General features: G+C 34.8%; 3 protein-coding genes and 1 non-coding gene across 5 annotated transcripts; 3 read left to right on the top strand and 1 right to left on the bottom strand.

Moving 5' to 3' along the window:
- The first annotated feature begins 1,210 nt into the window (after positions 1-1,210).
- LOC111444061 (prefoldin subunit 1-like) lies at positions 1,211-3,489 on the top strand. Its single transcript, XM_023081988.1, has 6 exons — positions 1,211-1,334; positions 1,424-1,477; positions 1,706-1,811; positions 1,914-1,920; positions 2,025-2,109; positions 3,180-3,489. The coding sequence occupies exons 1-6, from the start codon at positions 1,311-1,313 to the stop codon at positions 3,291-3,293; spliced, it is 390 nt and encodes a 129-aa protein (XP_022937756.1). The 5' UTR covers positions 1,211-1,310; the 3' UTR covers positions 3,294-3,489.
- Positions 3,490-4,817: 1,328 nt separating this feature from the next.
- TRNAS-GCU lies at positions 4,818-4,899 on the top strand. The gene has a single exon. It is a non-coding gene; the product is annotated as a tRNA-Ser (tRNA).
- Positions 4,900-5,379: 480 nt separating this feature from the next.
- On the top strand, positions 5,380-17,782 carry LOC111444055 (chloroplast envelope membrane protein). Its single transcript, XM_023081980.1, has 7 exons — positions 5,380-6,324; positions 8,040-8,125; positions 12,018-12,191; positions 13,557-13,671; positions 14,725-14,822; positions 16,610-16,745; positions 17,492-17,782. Exons 1-7 carry the CDS (start codon positions 5,707-5,709, stop codon positions 17,558-17,560), a joined length of 1,296 nt encoding a protein of 431 aa, XP_022937748.1. The 5' UTR covers positions 5,380-5,706; the 3' UTR covers positions 17,561-17,782.
- A 2,184-nt stretch (positions 17,783-19,966) lies between these two features.
- Positions 19,967-24,016, bottom strand: LOC111444130 (serine/threonine-protein kinase HT1-like). Of its 2 annotated transcripts, none has more exons than XM_023082102.1 (3): positions 23,748-24,016; positions 22,245-23,201; positions 19,967-20,653 (listed from the first exon to the last, which is right to left on the bottom strand). In XM_023082102.1, the coding sequence occupies exons 2-3, from the start codon at positions 23,144-23,146 to the stop codon at positions 20,314-20,316; spliced, it is 1,242 nt and encodes a 413-aa protein (XP_022937870.1). In that variant the 5' UTR covers positions 23,147-23,201; positions 23,748-24,016; the 3' UTR covers positions 19,967-20,313. The 2 variants fall into 2 exon arrangements, with proteins under 2 accessions (XP_022937870.1, XP_022937868.1); XM_023082100.1 differs by having other exon boundaries at positions 22,245-23,227; positions 23,748-24,013.
- Between the last annotated feature and the right edge of the window lie 777 nt (positions 24,017-24,793).

The raw sequence follows: 24,793 nt of genomic DNA, 5'->3' as shown, positions 1-24,793 counted from the left end.
CTATTGTTCTTTCTTCTAAAATTAGTTTTAAATTTATTCATAACTTTAAAAACAATTGTTTAGAAATAAATTAATTATGCTAAATTGAGAATTAAATTTAGCTTAATTAATAAAAAAAAATAGTGGCGTTTTAAAATTTAAAAGTTTTAATAATATTTTTAACTAAAAAATCTAAAAATACTCTTAAAACTAAAAAAAAATTTAAAAATACATTTTAATTTTCATCCATTAATATTCTTAAACTTTATAAAAAAATTAAAAATAATTTTTTAATTTAAAAAATATATTTATCGTCGCTATAATGTTTAAAAAATATTCAAAAACTTTTTAAAATAATATTAAAACGTACGAAAATTATTTATTTTTTAGGATAATTTTAAAGTTTTTTTTGATAGTTTAAAAGTATTTTTATTTTTTTTTTAATTTTAAGGATATTATCGAACTTTTAAAAATTAAAAATATTTTTAAAAAAATTAATTTACATATTTAAATTTTTATTTTAAATTCTTTTAATACAAAATTAATTAATTAATGTTTTTAATCCAAAGTTGATACCATTCACATTTAGGAACAGAGATATGGACGAAAAATATGCTACCATTCACATTTAGTTAATAATGAGGAATCTCTCTCAGCTCTCTTCCTCATTTCTTGTCTCGACCTGCGGGCAAGCAAATTTCTTCACCACTCGTATGGAGGTTGACGCTTTCGACTCCTCGAAGTAAACCTTCACCTCTAAAGATGCCATCTTCAATGCTAGAAGTCGGGTTCTTGATGGCAGTAATACTATCAATTATGGCTTTTATAGACAAGACGATCAATCATTCTACAGAAGGTCAAAGGTTAATTGGGACCTTCGAGTGGTGAACTAGTCCTATGAGCGGGTTGTGAGGATTGTCCTCTTTAAGTTAGGCCGAAGCTCAAGAACCGACAATCGACAATCAGAGACAAGCTCTATTGAAAGTTGGTGTGACTTTGAACCGTTTAATGGATATCAAAATTGGTGGCTCGACATCCGACATTTATGATCTTGTAGGTTAAATAGATATCTCTGCCGCTCAAAGATCGAGCAAGATTTTGGATGACATTTTTGTTAAAAATATTAATTTTTATAGAGAGATTAAAACTAAATTATAATTTTTAAAAAAATAATTTAAGTGTTAATATATTTTTATATTTATTTAATAAATAAATAAAATCCGACCCGGTAGAACACAGTTACATCGGACCCTAAAAATTTTCAAACATTCATATTCGTAATTCGCAGATTTGCAATCAAAGATCGTCTACGCGAATTCTGAATCTTCGCAATGGCGGACGAGGCGAACAGAGCTGTGAGTACTTCTACTCTTCTTATCTTGTTTTTCCACTCGCCACTGCCATTTTCCGATGCATGAACTCTTGATTTTGTTTCTGGAATCAGACATTTTTGGAAATTCAAGGTCGCATGATTGAGATTACTGGAAAGCTGAAGCAGGTAATCTCCTTTCATTTTTCACTTAAATCTTTTGTAATTACTGTCTAGATTGTTCTTATTCATATTCGTGTTTAATTTCTAAAGTAAACGAATGTTTCCTAGGTTAACTGATGAATCCAATCAATGTTCGTATTTCCAGTTTTGTCATTCTTCGATGTTTCGCTTTATTTGAATGGAGAGTTCTTGATTTATGAGTTCAAGCTGGTGTTCTTTCTCCTTGCTTTGCAGGTGCAAAGCCAGGTACGAAACAAGGAGGGAGAAAAGAAGCGTGCCTTTTTAACCTTGGAGGAACTTAAACAGTTGTCCGATGACACCAATGCGTACAAATCGATAGGTACTCGACAAATCTGTATTTTGTAACTGGAAATTTGTTCATTCTTTGCCTCAATCGTGATTGCTTATCATTGATTTCTTTCCATCATTCTTTGTGGTGCAGGGAGAGCGTGAGTTATGCTACAATTGATCGATCCAGTTGAAGTTAGATTTTCTTTTATCTCATAGTATATATATGAAATTCTCTTACTTTGTGTTGTCTCATCCTGACCAGGTTTGTTTTAGAGCCGAAATCGGTTCTAATGGCGGAACAGGAGCAAAAGTTCAAGGATAGTGAAGCTGCAATTGTCTCACTGCAGGTTCATATTAGTATTACTTTCATCTGTAGAGACAAGAGATCTTCCTTTGAGTTCCCAATTTTGTATGCCTATCATTCACGTTGTCTTTTCTTGAAGATTTTGTTAGAGCATTTTCCATTCACTAACTAACATTTTCTTGCTCTTCTATGTTCTGTGTAACGACCCTAGATTTTTACTAACCTAAAGTCTCTACTGTCATTATACTACTCTCTTATACGGAAAATAAACCTTGAAAATATTGTCGTAAAACATTGCCATGGAGACCTACATGTTCGAGATCATCTTTAAAACAACGTTAGAAAATACTAAATAAATCAAGTAAAACATTAAAAGTACAAACACCCTATACTAACCTAAAGTCTATGAGATGAAATACCACTATCCTATGCACGTGTCATGGTCTCTACTTGCAATGTCCTCGTCAACTGCACAGGGGTACTTTGTCTTTACCTGAAATAGAAATAGCACACGGCTTGAGTATTTTAAGAAATACTTCGTAAGTGGGGGTCAGGGAATGCAAACACATACAATTCATGATTAGAGGCCTATCGTTAAAATCATCATAGGGGTCGTTACACTATGTTTTCTTGAAATTTTAATTCTTGCATTAACACAGAATCCGCACACACACAAAAGGGTATTTCTTATGAGGATCTGGGCATATCCAAACACTTCTTTGAACGAATTACGTTCAGTGAAGAGTTCGATGCCATCAATGCTATCTTCTTTCTTGCCAACTAGAACTTAGCTCAATCTGTGAAGGCATGCACACAATATTCTTGGCTTTCCATTCTTTCTTGCCAAATTGAGCTACCATATACACGCACAATATTCTTGACATCTAATTGAAAGCGAACTCACTTTTCTGTTTTGGCATCTAATTGAAAGCGAACTAATCACGTTATTTGACCGGTAGAGGTGTCGTTACCAAGAGATTTGGAGAGTAAGCTGAACTTTTGTGATTTACACTATTTGGCAATGTTCTTATTTAATCTTTGATAATTGGCATTTGGGTATTTTTTTTTCATTATGAACCCTTCATGGAAGATGGTTTTCTTGCACATTTGCAGAGCTCAAAGGAGTATCTAGAGAAGCAAAAGGCGGAGGTGGAGAACAACTTGAAGGAGCTGGTGCAACAAGATCCAGGTATAGCTCGCCAGATTATGTCCATGTCTGTAGCATAAGACATGCTCTCCTCTCTCCCTTTGAATCTGACATTAGCTGATCTTGTTCCCAAGAATTTTAGTTTGTTGGCTGCTGTGTTATTCTGATGCTTGTTTCATATGCATCACATACTCCTTAAGTTCCCAATTCTGGCATGGGATAAGTTTGAAATTTCTTAACTAGATAATGGATAGAATGCCCAAAAATGATTCTCCATTCTTTCTCTCTTTTTGTTTTTGATTTTTAGGGCTCGTTATCAGATATTATCCTCTTTTGGCTTTTCCTTCTGGGTTTCCCCTTAAGGTCTTAAAATGCGTTCACTAAGGAAAGATTTCCACACCCTTATAAGGAATGTTTCGTCTCCCTTTTCAACCGATGTGGGACCTCACAATCTACTCCTTGGAGGCCCCCTCGCAATCTACAAACATGGACATAATCTGGTGGGCTTCCCCTTAAGATTTTAAAATGCTTTTACTAAGGAAAAGTTTCGATACCCTTATAAGGAATGTTTCGTCCCCCTTTTCAACCCATGTGGGACTCCACAATCTACTCCTTGGAGGTCCCCTCACGACATGGACATAATCTGGCAGGCTTCCCCATAAGGTTTTAAAATGCATTCACAAAGGAAAGGTTTTCACACCCTGATAAGGAATGCTTCGTCCCCTTTTCAATCGATGTGGGACCTCACAATCTACTCCTTGGGGGTCTAGCATCATTGCTGGTATATCGTCTGGTGTCTGACTCATCATTTATAACAGCTCAAACATACTACTAGTAGATAATTAGAAATCTAAATTAATAATAATATCGATAGAAACTTGAACTTTTTCACCTGTATAGAAATTTACCATTAATTTAGAAATTTTGGTTATTAAAATTTTAAATTTTCACAAATAAATAAATGAATTTAGGCTCTCTATTTTACAATTATTGGTACATTAGTTTTGAAACGAATATTAGATTGTTAAAAAAAAAAAAGAATTAAACATTCATTTCGTTTTAAATCGATACAATTATTAGTTTAAGGTTTTAAATGATACAACGCCTAGTTCGAAAATTCGAACTTCTAATTTATTTTTTTTCTTTTAATGTATATATTTTAGGAAAATTGGCACAAAAATAGTGATAAAATGCTGATATTAGTGAATATTTATGAAATATTTTAAATAAGTTGAAATTTCCTATTTATTAATATTATGTGAGCGATATTTTTATCATATTTTAAAATTATATATAACAAGTCTTTTGAACTTTTCGATTTGTGCCAAATAAGCCTCTAACACAGTCGATATTTTAAATTTATAGGTTTATTATAAAAAAAAATTAAATTTTATATAGAAATTTTACCGTTCAATTTTGTAAAAAAAAAAAAAAAAAAAATCCCGGCAAGAGATTAATTAGCACAGAATTTATAATCTTAACTATTTATTCGATAAGAAAAAAATTTGAACGTTTATAAATATATTAAGCTTTTTTCATTACAAAAAGGGTAAAAAGGTAAAATAATATTTATTTACTATTTTTGTCAATCAGCTTACAACCAAGTCGCTTTGGCCGAGTGGTTAAGGCGTGTGCCTGCTAAGTACATGGGGTTTCCCCGCGAGAGTTCGAATCTCTCAGGCGACGTTTATTTTTAAACATTTTTTCTCACCTATTATTATATCCATTATCTATTTCTTTCGTCTTAATATTCATATCTATATATATATATATATCAATAAAATTTTGATAAATTCATTTTTTTCTATAACAATCATACTCTAATTTTTAATCAATTTTTAGATTAAATAAAAACACCATATTTTAATAATATAAAGTTTTTAAAAAAACTAATTTATAATAAAATAGATATTAAATATCAATATAAATATACTTTAAATCATATTTCTTAGAAATAACAAATTTTATATTATTTTACCAAATATTATTATCATATTTTTTTTTCAAATTTAAAATTTAATCATATCAAAATTAATTATTTTAAAATAAAATTGTATAAAAAAAGAGATATATATATATGCATATATATATATATATATATATATATATATATATATATATATAAAAATTATAATCAATTCTGTAATTTGTGGAATTATCTGTAGATGTAGCTACGTGTCCACTACCGTTATCCTTACCTCTGAGTTTCAAGACTCTCTCTCTAAGCTCCTCCAGAGCTTCAGTCCAAGCGGATTCACGGGAGGGAAGAACTTTCGCCAAACGTTTTTGTTCCGTTTCTGATTCAATCCACAATGCCGAGCTGAGTTCCTCTTGATCATCGCTTTCAATTCTGTTCTTATGAGTTTCTTTTTGGATTATGGACATGGTGAATTAGATTAGCGACAGACTAGAACAATTCCTTGTTTCATTCCTTTGATTTCTTCTCATTAGCGTGCATGATCATCGTTTTTGGAAGCTGAAAAATGTTGGTTAATGCATATGTTCTTGATGAGCACGTCAATTCCATTACGCCCCCAGTTAATCTGTCTTGACTGCAAGGCGTCTTGTGTTTTCAATTTCTCTTCGTGCAATTCCTTTGGTAAAGTGGCTCGAAAGAGAAGAGGATTCGGTCGGTATCGGCATGTTCTTAATGCCAAGAAGAATGATGGGTTTTCGAGAAAGAGGAGTTGGTGGCAGAAGTTTTTCTTTGATGACGATGGAAATTGGTTGGGCTTGAAGGATGATGGCATGTTGGAGGATGAGTTGGAGAGTGTTGCGAGTGATGAAGATTTGTCTGATGATGAGAAATTTGAGGCGTGGAAGAAGAGGGCTGAGGCCATTACTGAATTGAAGGAAGCACAGGAAGATGTGAGGAATGAACAGGGGAAGAGGTGGACTGATTGGATTTATGATGACACGGATCATGTTCGATCTTCGTGGAGTCAAGATTGGGACGATGGTTTTGGGGAATTGAATAAAGAATTGTCGGATGCTGGCGAGTTAGTCCCTGAGAAAGGACTTGTTGAGTCAGTCAGAGATTTGGTTCTTGGGCAGGAAGAAGATGACATTCTCTATGAGGACCGTGTATTCCAGTATGCCTCATTCAATTCGGTAAGCTCATGTATGCGATTTATTATTGTTGAGGATTGTTGGGAGGAAGTCTCACATTGACTAATTTAGGGAATGATCATGGGTTTATAAGTAAGGAATACATCTCCATTGGTACGACGCCTTTTGGGGATGCCCAAAGTAAAACCATGAGAGTTTATACTCAAAGTGGAAAATATCATACCATTGTTGAGATCCGTGATTCCAAACAGTTATATCCCTAAATGGACACGTTCTAACTGCTAGGGTATTCTAGCAGCCTAACAATCTCTTGTAGAAGCTAGCTAACATGCCATATCATGACCTCAACCATCTTCATTTGTATGTCGCCATAATTCCTCTCTCATTATGGCTTGTTGAAAGCTTCTCACACTGTAACACTATTTCATGATTCTGTGGATACTTGACCTGTGACAAGTTTGTTTTCTGCATTGATGGAGTCTATAGAACATGTATTTCTAGTGTTTGTCTTAAACATTTTGCTCATCATTGGCTTAGCCTTTTCTTGTCCTTGTAATGTGATTGCTTATTTATATGCTCCTTGTTCATGCCTTACTATAAGTAGATACTTGCCTGAAATCCAAAGTTGTCTTGCCTCTTTGAGCCAAAAACCAAACCTACATAGCCTTACCTCCTTTGAACACTCAACATGACATGGGATGCCTTTATGGCTTTATATATTGTTGCTTGCTTGAAGGCGCTTTTCTTTGAATGACTATGAGACTTGCTTAACTACGAAAGGATTTTCCTAGATCTCTATCCATTTGAGCCCTCAATTGACACAACATTGATCATGCCTGTGGAAACCCACGATCATATAATTGTCCTTGTGATATATGCTATATTGAAACTTTTCGCCCTAGGAAGAAGTGCTACACCTCACATATGTGCCCTATATTTCTATCCAAGTGTTTATGCTCTTGTTGGAGGACACTTGAAGTCCATTGCTTGCCCTTTCCGTGTCACACAATATTATGTTTGATGACTTGCTATAGCGTGCATAGTATTATAGCAAATAGGTGGTTATTAGTCTTTTGTCTTTTATTGTAATCTTACACTATATTTATTAATTCAGGGTTTCCATGTATGAATATATTATATGCAACTACAGTGATGGGATAGCATGAACTATATATAAGTATTCTCTCATATTTTGTTTCTCACGTTATGGAATTTTTGTGAGCTGTTAGGGTTTGGAGTTTGATATCTTGGAGTACTTGTTTTTGGCCACCGCCCCAGCTGATCTATAAAACCACAAAATCCAGCGATTGGATAACCTCTTACAGAGCTTTCTGGCTTGCAAAGAATTAGCATAGAAACCTTTTTTAATTCCAAAAGAAAAAACTCATTTTTATTCCATCTCCATATGAAACTTTTTAGGCCTGAGAATTTGAAGGAAGGTTGGAAAGTAATTGACTTGTTAAGAGTTAGCCTTCCACCTTGGGAAATGTTGAGAAGTTCCCAACTAGACCGATCTTCTCAATCATATGTTCCCAAGATGCTTTTTCCGGATTATACTACTTCAAAAGAAGTCCTAGAGTTAAATCACCACTTTAACCCAAGTAGCACTGATCTCACACTTGTGGATCACTAGATCTCCTTTCAAATATAGCATTGAAAAGGGAACTTACTTGCACTTTGAAATCACTGGTTTAAATATTGTTTCTCAGAATGAAACCTTTCCTATTCTAAGCTAATACCTTTTTGAACTTTTGCAGGCAAAATTTCTGACAGTCTTAATAATTGTACCATGGGCATTGGATTTCGTGGTTCATGATTACGTTCTCATGCCCTTTCTTGATAGGTAATAGATGAGTAATTTTTCTTTATGGTGTGTCATGCCTTCAGGGAGAAATTTTATGGATACTTTGCCCCTTATCTTTAGTATCAGTAATTTAATTTGTGCTTAAATTTGCAGTAAATTTGCAGTCCATGAAACATCATGATGTAATGGGCTTATCTTTCATGACTACGTGTTCATTCTTTTGGCATTGTTTTCCAGAACATTTCTGACAATAAAACCTTTTCCGGTTAATAAAGTGATTACATAGGGATAAACGACTAAAAGTACTGGAAGATATTCTCCCTGTTAGACGAACACGACTCTCCACAATGGTATGATATTGTCCACTTTGAGCATAAGCTCTCATGTCTTTGCTTTGGGCTTCCCCAAAAGGCCTCATACCAATGGAGTTAGTATTCCTCACTTATAAACCCATGATCACACCCTAAATTAGTCGATGTGGGACTTCCATCATCCAACACCTCCCCTCGAACAAAGTGCGCCTCCCCTTAATCGAGGCTTGACTCCATTGGAGTCTTAGTCATTTTTGACTGCCTTCGAGGAGGGGCTTAGCTCCTTTTCTTTAAGAGTTCTTTGTTCGATATTTGAGGATTTGAGGATTTACCAATCTATTGGCACGACTAAGTTTAGGGCATGGCTCTGATACCATGTTAGACGAACACGACTCTCCACAATGGTATGATATTGTCCACTTTGAGCATAAGCTCTCATGTCTTTGCTTTGGGCTTCCCCAAAAGGCCTCATACCAATGGAGTTAGTATTCCTCACTTATAAACCCATGATCACACCCTAAATTAGTCGATGTGGGACTTCCATCATCCAACACCTCCCCTCGAACAAAGTGCGCCTCCCCTTAATCGAGGCTTGACTCCATTGGAGTCTTAGTCATTTTTGACTGCCTTCGAGGAGGGGCTTAGCTCTTAATCGAGGCTTGACTCCATTGGAGTCTTAGTCATTTTTGACTGCCTTCGAGGAGGGGCTTAGCTCCTTTTCTTTAAGAGTTCTTTGTTCGATATTTGAGGATTTGAGGATTTACCAATCTATTGACTCCATTGGCAATGTGAGCTTGTAACCCATATGGGGGCAACAAAGTGGTAAGAGGAAGCCGCAACACTCTTTGGTTGCGACCACTTCTCCTATTGAGCAAAGTCAACTCTTTGACAGTCTCTTCAGTTGTTGGCGCTAACTTTCGGCCAACTCTTTGTATTTTGTCACATCGTGTGACTACTGTTGTGCGTGAACTTCCAGCTTGTTGCTCACTTCTCGAGCGGATACTGGTCTTGACATCTGTTGGTGGAGTCATCCACCCTAGGCACAAGGTGGTGACTCAAGGAATACACGTGTGCTCGTATGTCCGAGCACCTTTACGGGGTGAGAGACTTATTGATGTTGCTCTCCCCCGCTCGAACTTAGCTGCCTCTTTGCAGCAAGGTCGTCCCCCCCATAAGGACTTACATTGTATACAGCTCTTGCACTCGGCCGACGTTTGTCTTTTCTTGGCTCTCGGCTTCTCTGCTTGCAACCACTGACACTATTCCTCCAATGTGAATGGTTCTTTGGAAGGCACCGTCATGGTGCTTTCTGTTTCATCTGTCTTGTCTACTTCGTACTGCAAGCTCTTCTCAGGTGAGCTTGGTTTTTTGCTTGACGGGTAGATCTTCCCATATTGAGGTGTCGACACACGACACTAATGAATTTCAGGTAGTCTTGGCTTCAACCCCCAACTGATTATAATTCTGACCGGCAACTGTCCTGCCCATTACGACACTCTTGACACACTTGCAAGGTCTTCGATCAACTCTTGGGTTCATTTCTTTTGACTGCCTTCGAGGAGGGGCTTAGCTCCTTTTCTTTAAGAGTTCTTTGTTCGATATTTGAGGATTTGAGGATTTACCAATCTATTGGCACGACTAAGTTTAGGGCATGGCTCTGATACCATGTTAGACGAACACGACTCTCCACAATGGTATGATATTGTCCACTTTGAGCATAAGCTCTCATGGCTTTGCTTTGGGCTTCCCCAAAAGGCCTCATACCAATGGAGTTAGTATTCCTCACTTATAAACTCATGATCACACCCTAAATTAGTCGATGTGGGACTTCCATCATCCAACACTCCCGTATACAGCCCATCAAGTTAGCCAACTTGGAGTTAAATCTAAACTTTTTAGAACTTCAATTGAATCACAAAGTATTGGTCACTGCAGCTTGTGTATACATAGATTCAAACTGCTGTTTCTGAAAAACTTTTTGAGAAAATCTTCTGGTTGTTTCTTAGTTTATATGACACGTACAAATCACCTCACCTTCGAGTTCTTCTTTAATAAAAAAAATTGACCGTCAGCTTCTATATGCTGTGTTTTCATGTTGAACAGGACTATGAACTGTATTCACTGCGTTCTTATTGTTATGCTGTATCTTCATAGGATTTCCACAGATTATGAACTGATGAATGTGGCTTGAATTTGGTAGTATTAGGAAGGGGTTGGCCTATTTCTTATCTTGGTATGCCATCTGGGAAAGTCCCACATCTCCAAGCTTTCAGAACTCTCTTTTGAAGATAATTACAAAAATAAATATTAAAATGGAGTTCCCCATCTTTGGCTAATTTGATTCTCTCTTATCTCCCCCATAAACTCTCTCTGTTTATGGAGTTACTATTGTAGTAGCTTCCGTTTGAAAAATTTATTAGAGATTCTCATGGGAAATTTGGTTACATTGGATTATTGTTATTATTATTTAGAAGATTAAAAGTCCTCTATACTGGAAACTTCAGACATGGAACTAGGATGATGATCTACAATGGCTTTGGAGGTTTTCTAAGGAACTCATTGCATTTTGACATTAAATAATTATTAGCTTGCTGATAATTTCTTTGGTTTTTCTCACAAGTACTTTAGTTACTTGACTTTAAACTAGTTCCTGTGTTTAAGTTAAAGAGATGGAGCAACTGTGATATGTTGGGACGATCACTGATGTACAAATATGGCCTTTATACTAATGCTTCCTCACCTTTTTGTTCTTAAGGCTTTCTACTTCAAAATGTGGGGTGGCTGTCTGACTAGCCGGATCATTAGGTTCAGAAGAAATCTGATAGAATGAGAGGTGGAGGAGTGATTGCTACTCTTTGCATTATTCTATATTCTCTCCGCCCATCTTCTAACTGAGGTTCTAAATTGTGGGGTCTTAACAATTCTGTTACTCTATTGTTACATACTTCCCAGTCGTACATATTTGGGAGGGATAAAAATTTCTAGGTTTCTTATATAAAAAAAATCCAAGTAATGTTAGGTCTTTCTGCCCATCTTCTGCCTTTACAAACCCTTCTTAAATGGCTGGGGTTCAAGACCTGGCATTGAACTTGCTTTACTCTATATTCATCACTTATGTAGGGGGCTTCGCTACCATCACTCACATGGTTAGGTTTTCCTTTGCACTAATGTTAGCAATTTCAATTTCAACCTTCATAGGCATTGTACAGTGGGTTTGAAGTCTTCCCTCGGGTCTCTTAACATTACCGACCTTTCAAACTCTCCTTTATATTGGCATGCACCATCCTTACTGGCCCTCATATGGGCAAGACATCATTTCTATAATTAATTGCACCAATGTATGCAACTTTGTTGAACAATGCAGTCATTCGGGATTCGATATTATAACTTGCATTGGGAAGAGCCCATAAGAGTGCCACTTGTTTCTTGATCCTTTATGATTAGATGATAAATCACCTTCTGATCTTATTCACCTGAATCCATATTTACGCATATATATACAGAGGAAGTGCGCTTATTTTGGAGCTGTCATTAAACTATTACATTAGATCAATCATTGCTAAAATTGGATGTGAAAGACATATGTTTATTATTATTTTTTAATTATTTTAAACTAACAGGTATGTCAAGAAAGTGCCACTGGCAGCAGAGTTTCTTGATGTGAGAAGATACCAGAAACTTGAGATGGTTGAGGAACTAAAAATTGAGAAAGCAAGATTCAAACTTGAGATGGAAATTGGAAAATCTCCTCCTCTTTCTGATGAAGAGCTGTGGTGGGAGTTACGGCATAAAGCGTAAGTTTGCATTCATAATTTTTGTTTTCTTTGGATTCCAACTAAGCTTGTTTTTCTTTTTTTCCTTTTTAGATTCTAGTAAGAAGTTAAGTGTCCTAAGTAAATTCTATTAAGTTTTCCTTACGGTTTTGCCATGTCTGAAAGAAAAATCCATTACAAAAATGTGTTAGACCTGAAAGCCTGAGATTGGGTTGCTGTTTAATGATGGATGATGTTTTGTTTTGCCTGCTACTTTTGTTTTGAGATAAAGGTCAAGAGCTTTATTGTGAAGTCCTTTTCGCTTTTTCCTTTTCTATACAGTAGAACCTCACATTTTAGGGTTGTACATCCACTCACATTTACACTACTAAAAACATTAACAATCGTGCTAAAACTGATGCGCGCTATTTTATCTCAATTTAATGTATTGGGTGGATAAAGTGTTTTTCTGTTTAGTAATTTAAATAGTGCAATTATTAGATGATTTTCAATTTTAAACCTTCTGGAGTTCCTTGATTACTGCCAAAGTTCATGCCTCAATTTTGATATTCTGGTATATCTATGAACTTTGATATTCTGGTATATCTATGAACTTATTTTTGTTAGTCTAAGAATATTTAGTCGCTCTTCCTGGTGTCCCCTGTTTCACTAATTCACTTATACAACTGAAGCGCTATTTATCAAACGACACATTTATCCTCTCTTCCACCCCATAGGCTGAGCTAAAATTGACAAATAGTTTTTCTCCATGAAAACTTATAATTTACCATAATCGATCAACTTAAGTTTTTGGGTTGAATGGTGATTTAACATGGTATTAGAAGAGTAGGAGGTCCTGTAATTGAATCTCGATAATGTCATTTCCTCCTCAATTAATATTGATTTCCACTTATTGAGTCTTACAAATTTTCAAGCCCACAAGTGAGAAGTGTTAAAATATTAATATATTTAAATTTACCATAACCTATCAGATTAAGCTTTTGGGTTAAACCTATCAAATTAAGCTTTTGGGTTGAGTAACGAATTAATAATTTTTGTCAAAAACATAAAGCTACAATTCACATATGGTGAACCTTGGTATTTGTGTTTATTAATACTTTTTATTTCCATTTTTATACATGAAAATAATCAACATGTTCATGCACACAGTCTTCTGGAAGTGATAGAAGATTATCATAGGATAATAACTTAATGTACTGTTTGTAGCTTTTGGTTGAGGTTACAATAACACCCAAAAATCATGCCTACTGCACTCCTACGTCACATATATACGTACATACATAATTGTGTGCATTCCTATGTCAGTGGTTCTTCTTGCATAGACGCCATTCCATTCGGTATAAAGAAACTCATTAAAAAATTTCTCTGGTTGGTGCCTTGAAACAGGTTAACAATGAGAGAGGAGTGGAGGCTTGAGAACCGTAAAGCATTTGCCAACATATGGTCAGACATGGTATTTGGGATCTCATCATTCATTCTTTTGTACTTCAATCAAAGTAAAGTAAGTTACAACCTGCTCTCTCCCTCTCTGACTTTTGTTAGTGAAATTAAGATGTATAATACGGGTCATCCCATGTCATCATAACATTGTTTTCCAACCACCATAGAAATAATGAAAGCTCATAACATTATTTGAGAGAAGGGACTGAATAAACACTATCTGATCTGATAGTTGAGAGAGTAAATTTTGAAAATCTTAGAGCAGAATTTCCAGAAAACTTATTGGCCTACAGAAATTGAGTGGACGTTGCAGCAGTTCCAAAAACTTCTTAACCTTTATGCTCATCTTACCTCCTGAAAAGCAACAAAAACTTCCTCCAACAAGCACTCCCTTGCACACTGAAAAGAAAAGTAAACCACCTTTTTTTTCCTCAACCATAATCGCACCCCAGGATCATTACCTAATCTAACAAAAATAGACTCGTTTCCGATTTTAAAATGACTAAAATTCATGAATTTCTTGAACTTAATCTTCGTAGTTGAAAAGAGTAAAGCTAGGTCGAGAGAGGAAGCCAAAGAGGAAAGTCGTTGTTTTGGGGTTTAGAGATATCTTGACCATGCAAGTACTTATAAGGGTTGAAGCGAAGTCCATTGGTAGTGTTGTGTAGCTTGCTGGATGCTAACTTTTTGGGCAGGAATACGTGTTCTATTACTGCTCTAGTAATTGGACGTGGCCTTCATGGTCATATCTGTTCAAGATAGTCTCCCTCTCTCTCAAACTTCATGGGTCCTTAAAATTATCTTTTGTACATCAACAATACCAATTCAATTTTGGTCAAGTCAATATGTCACAATATCTGTACCAACTCTGTTATAATATTTTGATGTCAGGAGTGGACCGTGAGACAAAACTATATTTGAAGTCAAAGCATTATGACTTTTGATGTTTTAAATAGTTTCTGAATGGAAAATAAACTATGTTGGCTAAGCATGGTTATATATGTTTTTTTGTTTTAATTTAATTCTTATTTTTCTCTTAAGCTACATTGTTAATTATGCTATCCAATATATTCTGCAACTAATCAATTTTCTTTTTCGTTCCTGGACTTTGCAGGTAGCTCTGTTGAAATTTACAGGTTATAAAATTATAAGTGATATATCAGATACTGGGAAGGCATTTTTAATTATACTTATTACAGATATTTTTTTAGGGTAACTATTCAGTCTTTACAATTTTGGTTCTTCTATCAATTCCTTCCATATGCTTCCATGATTCTAAGTCTGTTCTTTCATTTATTATTTATTAGACATGATAATCCATAGTACTGTCAAACTTGAGTACTTCAGCATAGAGAAAGGGCTTGATAACATAATTTCTGATCTTTCAAGATCCAGTCTCTTGATCACCTTGTGGCCGCTTTTAACTATAAAGACATAGATTTGACTAGAAATGTAATGCCTGCAGAATGTGGCAAGGGAATATGAGACACTCAATATCCAGTCATTATAATTGAGAGACTGTAAAGAAGGTAGATTAGCGTAGAAAACAATAACTAGGAATTGAGGGTGGTCTATCCCATAATTTAGATTTAAACTTTAATTTTTAATTTCAATCTTTATGATAAAGAAAAGCCTAGAATAAGAATTGACATAGAAGATAATGTAAAAGACTTGGATATTATAATTCCTCTCGTGCCTTTCATGAGCTAACCTCTTCACACTTTTAAGGGATCATGAATTATCGTATCCATAACATTACAAATGCCAGAAATGGCACGTCTATGAAACCATTGAACTGGACTCCCTTATTGAACATAGGAAATCTTTTGATATAAACTAAGGCATCTCAATCATACATACAATTTGAACTTGAAGGAAGTTGTGAAGAATGTTGTTTCAATTACTACAAGATAAAGTCAGAGTTCTATTGAAGTCTCGTTTATACAATAAGGGCTTCAAGATACTTCAAATGTGTTTTTATATATTCTTAGATGGTTACAAATTTATGATGGATGATTAAAATCTAGATTTATGGTGTTTCGTTAATGTATTTTAAGTTTTAAGACTTTTTTTTATTTATTTTTAGGTTACATTTACATCGTGGCTATTTATGGTCATAAAGTATGAAAGTTCTAAACTCTTGAAATGTCTCATGGAAGGTCAAAAGGATTTCATTTTGAGGCTATATAAAACCATGTATGTTATCTTTGTAAAGAAGACTTGGAAAATGCAGTAAAAAGAGCATTTTTGCTTTCTTTTAACCAAAGGCTAAGTTTCTTTGCAATTATATGTAGTTGAGATTGCATGTCTAGAATCATTCAAGCTTGATTCAAATTTCAAACAAATGTTCTGTCTTGAGATATTTGATCAACAAGATAATTCTAATCTTACTTTCCCTTGGAGTGATTCGTTATCATTAGGGTTAAGTGTTCTTACCTTTCCTTTAGCCAAGAGCTAAGTTTCTTTTTAATTCTATGTAGTTTAGATTGCATGTTTAGAATCATTCAAACTTGACATGATCGATCTTGCTTGTGGAGTGATTCTCTCAGTCAAGTGTTCTTGCCTTGAGATATTTGATCAACAAGGTAATTTGAATCTTACTTTCCTTGTAGTGATTCCTTATCATCCTTCATCCACAACAAAATCTCTAATGCACATAATAGTATTAAACAGTATTGGATTTGGAAAGTAAAAGTTCTTTCAAGAAGTGGACTCCTTATCTCCCTTAAAGGACATTTTTTTGGAAAAGTTGATTCTTATTCAGTTAGTTAAAGGATTAGCAGTTAAACAAGGTCTTCAAATTAAATGGAAATCATAGAAGGATAAATGAGAGAATTAGTTGCTATTTTTTTTTTATTGAATTATCTTGATCAAAACTTGCTGGGGTGAATTGCCTGGTATTTATCCATTACCTTGTACAGATCTCTTATAAATTTGTGTATTGCATAAACAAATTCTATTCCCAGTTTCTGGTGCTATTAAAATGTTTTTGTTGGCAGGTACCATTCCGAATCCGGCTGGCAGACTTTGTTAGAGATAATTTTCGAACACTATGGCTTCGAGGTTGATAAGGCTACTATAACCATCTTTGTATGCCTGGTTCCAGTTATCATGGATGCGTGTGTGAAACTTTGGGTATGTTCCACATATCTTTTCATTACCTACATTATTTTTCATATTCTTATCTGCAGTAAGGGCCGTAGCATGTGAACGATACATCCAGAAATTTTGAAAATTATTATATTTTTTTAGTGTCTTGATGCAGTATTTTAAAATTTGAAAAAAATAAAGGATAAATACCTGTGTTGGTTCAATATCTTACTTTCAGAATAGGCATCCAGTCCACTAATGGTAACCATGCCATATTGTGCAAAGGGCCTGGGTTCTTTATGTTCTGTTTGCTCATAAGATGAATTTTTTGTTTGCTCGTATTTTGTTCCAGTTTTTTGCAACTTTTATATAATCTCTGAAGGTTTAATCTATATTACATTCACCCTTAAAGTTAAGAAAGTACCATGTAATTATAAACCTTTTAAATCTCCTTCTCAAGTCTTGGGAAATTGAAGCGACCCCAGCCACGTGATCGAGACCTATATACCCCACCCCAGTAAGATCGGAGTATGGAATTCCTCCTCGCCCTTTCTTCTTTCTTTTCCGTACGTTAGGATTCTTTTTCATGTCCATTCTCACTTGTTGTTTTAAGCATTCGACATGTGTCGTCATTAACTTCGAGATATATGGACATTCAACCTTCTGCACAGTAAGGATCAATGTGATATGAACTAGAAGGATCAAAACAATAGTTTTCTTGATTGTATCCATGAAGTCTTTTTTTTCTTCCTTCAGAAGGATTGTTAACTGTGTGTTTTTGTATGTAACAGCTGTTTAAGTATCTGCCAAGGCTATCACCAAGAGTGTCAAATTTATTCCAGGAAATGAAGCGCCATTAGCTGTTTACTACCCTTTCAGTTTTGGAATTTTGGGCTCAGAATCATAAAAAGAGTAGGGTATATAATTGTAAGAACAGTGTAGCTTTCCCTTTTCTCTGCTATATAACTGTGAGTTCATTGAGTATTTGCAGTAATACAGTTTTTTGCGAATGAAAGACCAGAGCTTATGAGATTCGCAGCATACTGGATTGCACAGTCTAATGGTATTATAATATGGCTCTAGTTCTTCATGTAGCCAAGTTGCTTCTTTTTCTGCTAGCGTTGCAGCTATTTTTGATACCTTAAATTACCCGTTTAGTCTCTGTTCTAAGTATTTATCTAGTAAGAACCTGAACGTGTGATTCCACTTTGGTTGGAGAGGGAAATAAAACATTTTTTATAAAAGTGTGGAAACTTCTTCTCGACAGATGCGTTTTAAAACGTGAGAGAAGTTCGGGAGGAAAAGCTAAAATAGGACAATATCTGCTAACAGTGAGCTTGGGTTACATTGAACTTTCAATTTTGTGTTTAATAAATCTTTTAACAAAATTTAAAATTTAAAATTTATGTCCGGTAAAGTCTTACACTAGACTTTTCATTTTGTGTTGTTAGGTTCGATGAATGAATGACCTATTAGACTCAAAATTGTATTTAAAGTTTGTCTTATAAGGAACTAACTTTTCTAGGTTTGGTGAATGTATGAATGATCTTTTCGGCTCAAAATTGTAAGGTTGGAGACTTATTAAATATAAAATTGAAAGTTCGAGCAACTTATTAAACCTGTTTTTTTTTTTTTTCTATTAATGTAGGAAAGGCATAAAAATGAAAGTAAATTTATGAATTAAACTTATAATTTAATCGTAGACCATAGAAATAGATCATTTTTATTCTGAGATCAACTCCTAAAATATGAAATAAATCATTTTTATTCTGAGATCCACTCCTAAAATATTTAATTGTATAATTAGATATGATTGATTATTTATCTGACATGTTTTAAGTAAAAATAAGTTTTTAAAAATTAGTTATATATATAATTTTTATTTTAAAACTTGCCTTATTTTTTAAAACAAATCTTATTTTTAAAAACAAATGAACAAAGAAAAAAATCACAATTAAAAATATATATATATATAATGAATACGTGGATAAGGACAAAGAATTCAAAATTTCTCACATAGCAAGGGTAGGTTTGTGTAGTAAGTATTTTATTAATTTGTCATTATTGTGTAAAGATAAAATGTTTTGAAAATAAATTTCTCTAAAAATTTTCATCTTTTATAAAAAATTTTAAATTTTAAATTCTATATTTCCTTTGTTTTAATCTGCTACCTCCTAATTGATTCAATTTTATGAATAATTTAAATTAAGTAAAATAATTTGCAATTGAAGTCCTAATTTTTTTTATAATAATAATAAAAAAAAACTGAGTATTTAAAATTTAAATTTAAATGATTAAAAGGTTAAAAAACTAAGATCTGAGTATTTAAAAAAAAAATTCACTCTGTCCTATCATGTGATTGTGAGACCATGCATGCAAACACGTGTGCATGTGTGAAGATTATGGAAAGAAATAATCTCGGTCGCCTAGTTAAGAGGTTGAACATGGGTTTATAAATAAGAAATACTTCTCTATTGGTATGAAGCCTTTTTGGAGAAACAAAAAAAAAACAAAGTCACAAGAGCTTAGGTTCAAAGTGGACAATATCATACCGTGGAGAGTTATGAAAAAAAAAAACAAAGTCACAAGAGCTTAGGTTCAAAGTGGACAATATCATACCGTGGAGAGTTATGATTCTTAAAAAAGACTTGAAAGTAAGCATAAGATTACTGCTGATCCCTGTCAAATGACTTGAAAATAAGCAAAGATTACTATTGATCCCTGTCAAAAGACTCGATAATGAGCATAAGATTATGTTGATTCCTGTCAAAAGACTCGTTAATAAGCATAAGATTACTGCAGATCCTTGTCAAAAGACTAAAAAATAAGCATAGATTACTGTTGATCCCTGTCAAAAGACTCGATAATAAGCATAAGATTACTGCAGATCCCTGTCAAAAGACTCGATAATAAGCATAAGATTACTATAGATCCCTGTCAAAAGACTCGATAATAAGCCTAAGATTACTGCAGATCCCTGTCAAAAGACTCGATAATAAGCATAAGATTACTATAGATCCCTGTCAAAAGACTCGATAATAAACATAAGATTACTACAGATCCCTGTCAAAAGACTCGAAAATAAGCATAAAATTCTTGCTGATCCCTGTCAAAAGACTTGAAAATGGCTGAAAATACGAAACTTCAAAGGCTGAAGTTTCAAAATTCGCCATGCCAAGTCGGAAGATAATAAGAGATTTAAACTTCCGACCTCGAGAAAAGAAGGCGTTAAGTTAAACCAGAGAATTTAGCAAGAGGTAAATACATACATCAAATCTCCTCTTTTAATGGTTAAGTAGGCTGCCAACAGGAATCCAATAAAATAGGAAACTCAAAACCAGAAGGTCCAAACCAAAAGGTATTCATCATAACCCATCGTTTTTCAAGTTTTTCCTTTCTCTGTGTCTGATAAACAGAAATTTAAATACACAACAAACATAAACACACACCCACAATTCACCTTTCCTTCTTCTATTTGCATCTGCCTCTGCCTCTGCCTCTTCTTCCCCTTCTCCCCTTTCTTTTTCACCTGTGTCTCTTTCCTTATTGACCCCTTAACGACGCTCTCACTGTGTTCGGTTTTTCTTTTTTCTTTTTAGTAACTTCATTCATATCAGTCTGTTGTCATTGGCTGCCTCATGCAACACCTGAAACGAGCCTTGCGCACGGTCGTCATGATCTCATTCTGTGCATTCTCAAGCATTCTGACAACCTCAGTAAATGATGGTCTAACATCGGGGTTGGCATCCCAGCATCGGGTCATGATGTCGCTCAAAACAGGTAAGCAATCATTGGGAATGATAGGACGGACACCCTTGTTGACAACTGCAAAGGCGGCCTGAACGGCAGTCATGTTCTGGAATGGAAGCATTCCAGTTATCAGCTCCCAGAGAACTATGCCAAAGCTGTACAGGTCCACCTTTTGAGTGTAAGGCCTGTGTTGGATCATCTCCCTGATGATTCAAACAATGAAAACAACAAGAACTCATATATCTAATATTGGAAAATTAAATATCCACACACACACACACACACATATATATATATAACCGAAAACTAACAAAAATTGCTCAGCAACTTTCCCTGGGAGCAACATGCCAATCAGTAACAAATAACAAAGGGAAAATCGAAGAAAATAGAAGAAAAACGAAGTCTCCAAGCTCTTTGTACGAAACCATAGGAAGTCATATTAGGGTACTTCTTGGTCGAACCCAAGACATGTTTGAGAGTGGTCAATTTTTATGAAATGAAAATCACATTTGAAGTGTAAAATCAAACATTAAATTGAGCAAAAAAGTATTATCATAAGAGAAATCATACGTTAAACGTATGAAAAATATACTATTATGTCAGAGTACCATCACCCAAGACTGGTTCAAGAAGATTACCAACTAGAGTTTTGTTGTAGGATGCATCGGTGAATTGAAGGAAAACAATTCAAGAAGGTTGGCTTTAGACTCCTTCGAAACCAAAGGCGAATACAAAACAAAAGCCAAAATGTAGAGAAAAAGAGGAAAAATTACTCCCAAGAAGGCTGAGAGAAAAATGGGTGGAAGGAAAAAAGACCATCTGAATTAGGCCACTACAGAACAGCCATGGGTTGGACTAATGGTAAAAAAAAAGTCATGCAGTAGATCTTAATGAGCCATGGATTCAAGTCATACATGGCACCTAACTAGAATGTTAACATTACCACATAGCTTGTGTTTATGACTTTAAACTAACTAGACGAAAGAAGAAAAAGCGAAATGAAGCATATTCTTTTCCTTTTCAATATCAGTCGAAGTGCAAATAAACAGAAACTACATAAACTGTTATTCTAAAAAAAAGAATGAAGTCTAAATTTTCAATTGAACCATGGTTTATTTTTATCAGGCAAAAATTAGCTAAGCATGCCAAGATCAAAAAGTAGAAACCAAATACTGCTGATATACTGTATTTACGTGCTGCATGCATATATTCAGTTAAAAAAACAACGTACTTTATGCACTCGAACAGTCGAACGGTGTTTTCAGAGACCAGGTTTTGAACATGTCACCACTCCTTACAAACCAGACCAAATATTTTCTCCAACCAAAAAAGAGAGACAAAGAAGATAGAAACAACTTGCTTAACAATCCTGACCACATTACTGTGTTTATATGTGTATAATTTGCATATGCATGCGTGTATGTGAAGTAAAATCTAAACTGTAATCTTTAATTGACGACAGAGTAGAACAAACTTACCAAATGGATTTTTACCAAGACCCAGAAGAAAAATATCAACTGTGAAACCAAGAAATCCACTAAATATAGCTAGTGACTATTATTTTCGCAAAATTTTCAATTCCTTCACTTGTACTGCACTCTTAACATAAATTGTCATCTAGTAAGATAATCTTGATTGTGCCAGTAGAATACATATGCAATCAGAATCACAATTATGAAAAAAAAGTAATAATAATAATAATAACAATAAATAAATGGCGAAAACAAGCATGCAGAATATATTTGGAAGAGATGATTATAACAGAAAGCAACATCCAAGTTTCAAGAGACTTACGGAGCCATCCAGCGGTAGGTTCCAGTCTCGGGTGTCATTCCCTCAGTCTGCACTTCAATCCGGGCCACTCCAAAGTCAGCAACTTTGATGGACTTATCTGCAAAAATCAAAAGATTGTCTGATTTCAAGTCCCTGTGGATCAATCCAAGGCCATGAACATATTCCATCCCTCTGGCAACATCCAAAGCTTGTTTGACAGCTAATTTCAGGGGGACAGAGCGACTTTGTCGCTTCATCAGGAACTGTCGAACTGAACCACCCTTTGCATATTCGGTAACAATGCACCAAACCATTGGCTTATGACATGCTCCAATAAACCTGACAATGTTTGGGTGCTTCAGAGTAGCAAGCATCATCACCTCCTGCTGATATTGTTGCTCCATTAACTGGGCCTTCTCCAGGTCATTCTCAGGCCTCTCCAAGATCTTGATAGCAACATCTTCCCCATCATAAGTACCTCTGTACAGTTTTCCAAAGGCACCTTGAGCAAAAGCCTCCCCCATATTGAGCTTCCTTAAATCAAGAATCCACTTCTCAAAATTTTCAAGACCCTGGGTAGGTGTATTAGTATCAAATAAAGCTCGGGCCAGTGCATCATCACTCAGGTGGTGTGTAACTCTTCCACGACGGTTAACGCTATGTTGAAAAGTCTGGTTGTCATTTGCACGCCGTCGCAAACCTTGGTGATTTAAGATCCGAGTGTGAGATTCATTTGATCCCACACTGCTGTTATCTAAAGACATAGCAACAGACCCTCCATCATTGCTCGTTTGCAAGCTTGCAAACGAGTCAATAGACATGTTGGTTCCCTCACCAAGTTTATGGTAAAACCCTTGCGATAGATCATATGCATGCTCGTTCAAATCGATCATTCCAGTGAATTTTTGACCACCCTCCAACATTATTTTCCCACTGTAAGATAACTTCTTTGATTCCCCTTTATATCTTGAGCATCACCTAGGTTCACAGCCGGACAATAGAATCTGAAGCAAAATACGCAAATGGACAAGAAAAAAGGCATTCTCGAGTGAAAAAAAAGTATTTGCATTACAATCTTATCAAACAAAATAACAAACAGCAGAGTAAAAAAAACGCAAACAACTCTAGTAAAGACCATGAAACTTAAGCAAGCACAAAGAAACAACGAAAAATCATGAAACAAAACCAAACCAAACCAAACCAGAAACCCCGAACTTCAAGAACATCCGCATAGATTTCCAAAATCAAAAGATTCACTACACTGACTAAAAAATCCACGCCAATTAAATCAAAACCAAAACAAGAACCAAAAAAAAAAAAAAAAAAAAAAACCAAATACTATTTCGAAAACTTCGGCGACTACCGAAAACAAGAACCAGTAGGCACCAAAATTAGCACAAAAACACCACAAACTAAAAACACAATCTCATGTATCAAACCTCAACACAAACAAACCAAAACACAAACATCCAACAATCGAACAACACAAACCCCCAATTTCTGAAGTTACAGTGAAAAATATACCTCGATCAAGAGGTCAAACCGTAGCGATTCCGATGTATCAAGTCTTCATCTCCAATTGAAGAAACTAAGAACAGATCGAATCGAAAACAAGCGACGAAAAACAAGAAAACTCGAAGTCGAGTATGAAGACTACGAAGAAAGTGAGGGGAGGAAATTGGCTATATACTACAGAAGAGAGAGAAAGTGAAGCCGAAGAAGAAGAACAGGAGAGAGAGAGAGAGAGAGAGAGAGAGACAGTTCTACAAGTCTTCCAGTCTTCTTCCTCGTTCGCCATTTTATTTCCTTATTTTTCCTCCATTTTCTTTTTTTCTTTTTTTTTAATTACAATTTCTGCAGAGAAAAACTACCGTTCGCACACTCACACCGTAATTCCACCTGCTTGTCGTCTTCCAAAGTTGAAATCATAGCCTCCCATCCAATCAAAACCCGCCACGTACACTTTTCCACATGGTTACACTCTATTTCCTCTACGTCCGTGTGTACCTGATTCCCTCTACTTTTTGCCTTTATTGCCTTCTCTTCACCTTACCTTTTCATAAATATTAATCCTAAAAATAAAAAAATAAAAATAAAAATTCTAATGTATTTTTTTAAATAATAATAATAATTTACAATATTTTTGTTTTTTAAATAATGTTAATAGTAAAATAATAATAATAATAATAATAGCGGTGTTTCTTTTTTGGGGTTAAAATAACGAACTCGAGTCATATGTAAATCCAGTTTAAATTTGAAATTTCTAATTATGTTCATACGTATAATGGTAGTTTTATCGTTGATCAACGTGACTGTTCCGAATAACGACAATTATATATTTATTGAAAAAAGTAAATTAAATGAAACCTTTTTTTCGAATCTATGTCGTCTGTAGAGCACGTAACGGACTTCAGTTAAAGCGAATCTTAACGAACTATGTAATCTAAAGTAGATACGGACGTTTATGAATATCGAGTTCACGGTCGAGAACGTGGCTCAGTGTTCAGACGTTAACGCTTAATTAGTTTTTATTAAGGATAATCTACAAAAAAAAAAAAAAAAAAAAAAAA

The sequence above is a fragment of the Cucurbita moschata genome, unplaced genomic scaffold (assembly GCF_002738365.1).
Source record: "Cucurbita moschata cultivar Rifu unplaced genomic scaffold, Cmos_1.0 Cmo_Scf00006, whole genome shotgun sequence".
NCBI classification, from domain to species: domain Eukaryota; kingdom Viridiplantae; phylum Streptophyta; class Magnoliopsida; order Cucurbitales; family Cucurbitaceae; genus Cucurbita; species Cucurbita moschata.
This window is presented reverse-complemented; position numbering and strand designations above follow the sequence as displayed.

Excerpts from the sequence above, each read along its gene's own strand:
- LOC111444061 (XM_023081988.1), top strand. The coding sequence starts at position 1,311 with ATGGCGGACGAGGCGAACAGAGCT. Across the intron at positions 1,478-1,705 it reads TTACTGGAAAGCTGAAGCAG|GTGCAAAGCCAGGTACGAAA; the intron begins GTAATCTCCTTT and ends CTTGCTTTGCAG. Across the intron at positions 2,110-3,179 it reads CTGCAATTGTCTCACTGCAG|AGCTCAAAGGAGTATCTAGA; the intron begins GTTCATATTAGT and ends GCACATTTGCAG.
- LOC111444055 (XM_023081980.1), top strand. The coding sequence starts at position 5,707 with ATGCATATGTTCTTGATGAGCACGTCAATTCCATTACGCCCCCAGTTA. Across the intron at positions 6,325-8,039 it reads AGTATGCCTCATTCAATTCG|GCAAAATTTCTGACAGTCTT; the intron begins GTAAGCTCATGT and ends GAACTTTTGCAG. Across the intron at positions 14,823-16,609 it reads ATTACAGATATTTTTTTAGG|GTACCATTCCGAATCCGGCT; the intron begins GTAACTATTCAG and ends TTTTGTTGGCAG.
- LOC111444130 (XM_023082102.1), bottom strand. The coding sequence starts at position 23,146 with ATGTTGGAGGGTGGTCAAAAATTCACTGGAATGATCGATTTGAACGAG. Across the intron at positions 20,654-22,244 it reads ACCTACCGCTGGATGGCTCC|GGAGATGATCCAACACAGGC; the intron begins GTAAGTCTCTTG and ends TTGAATCATCAG.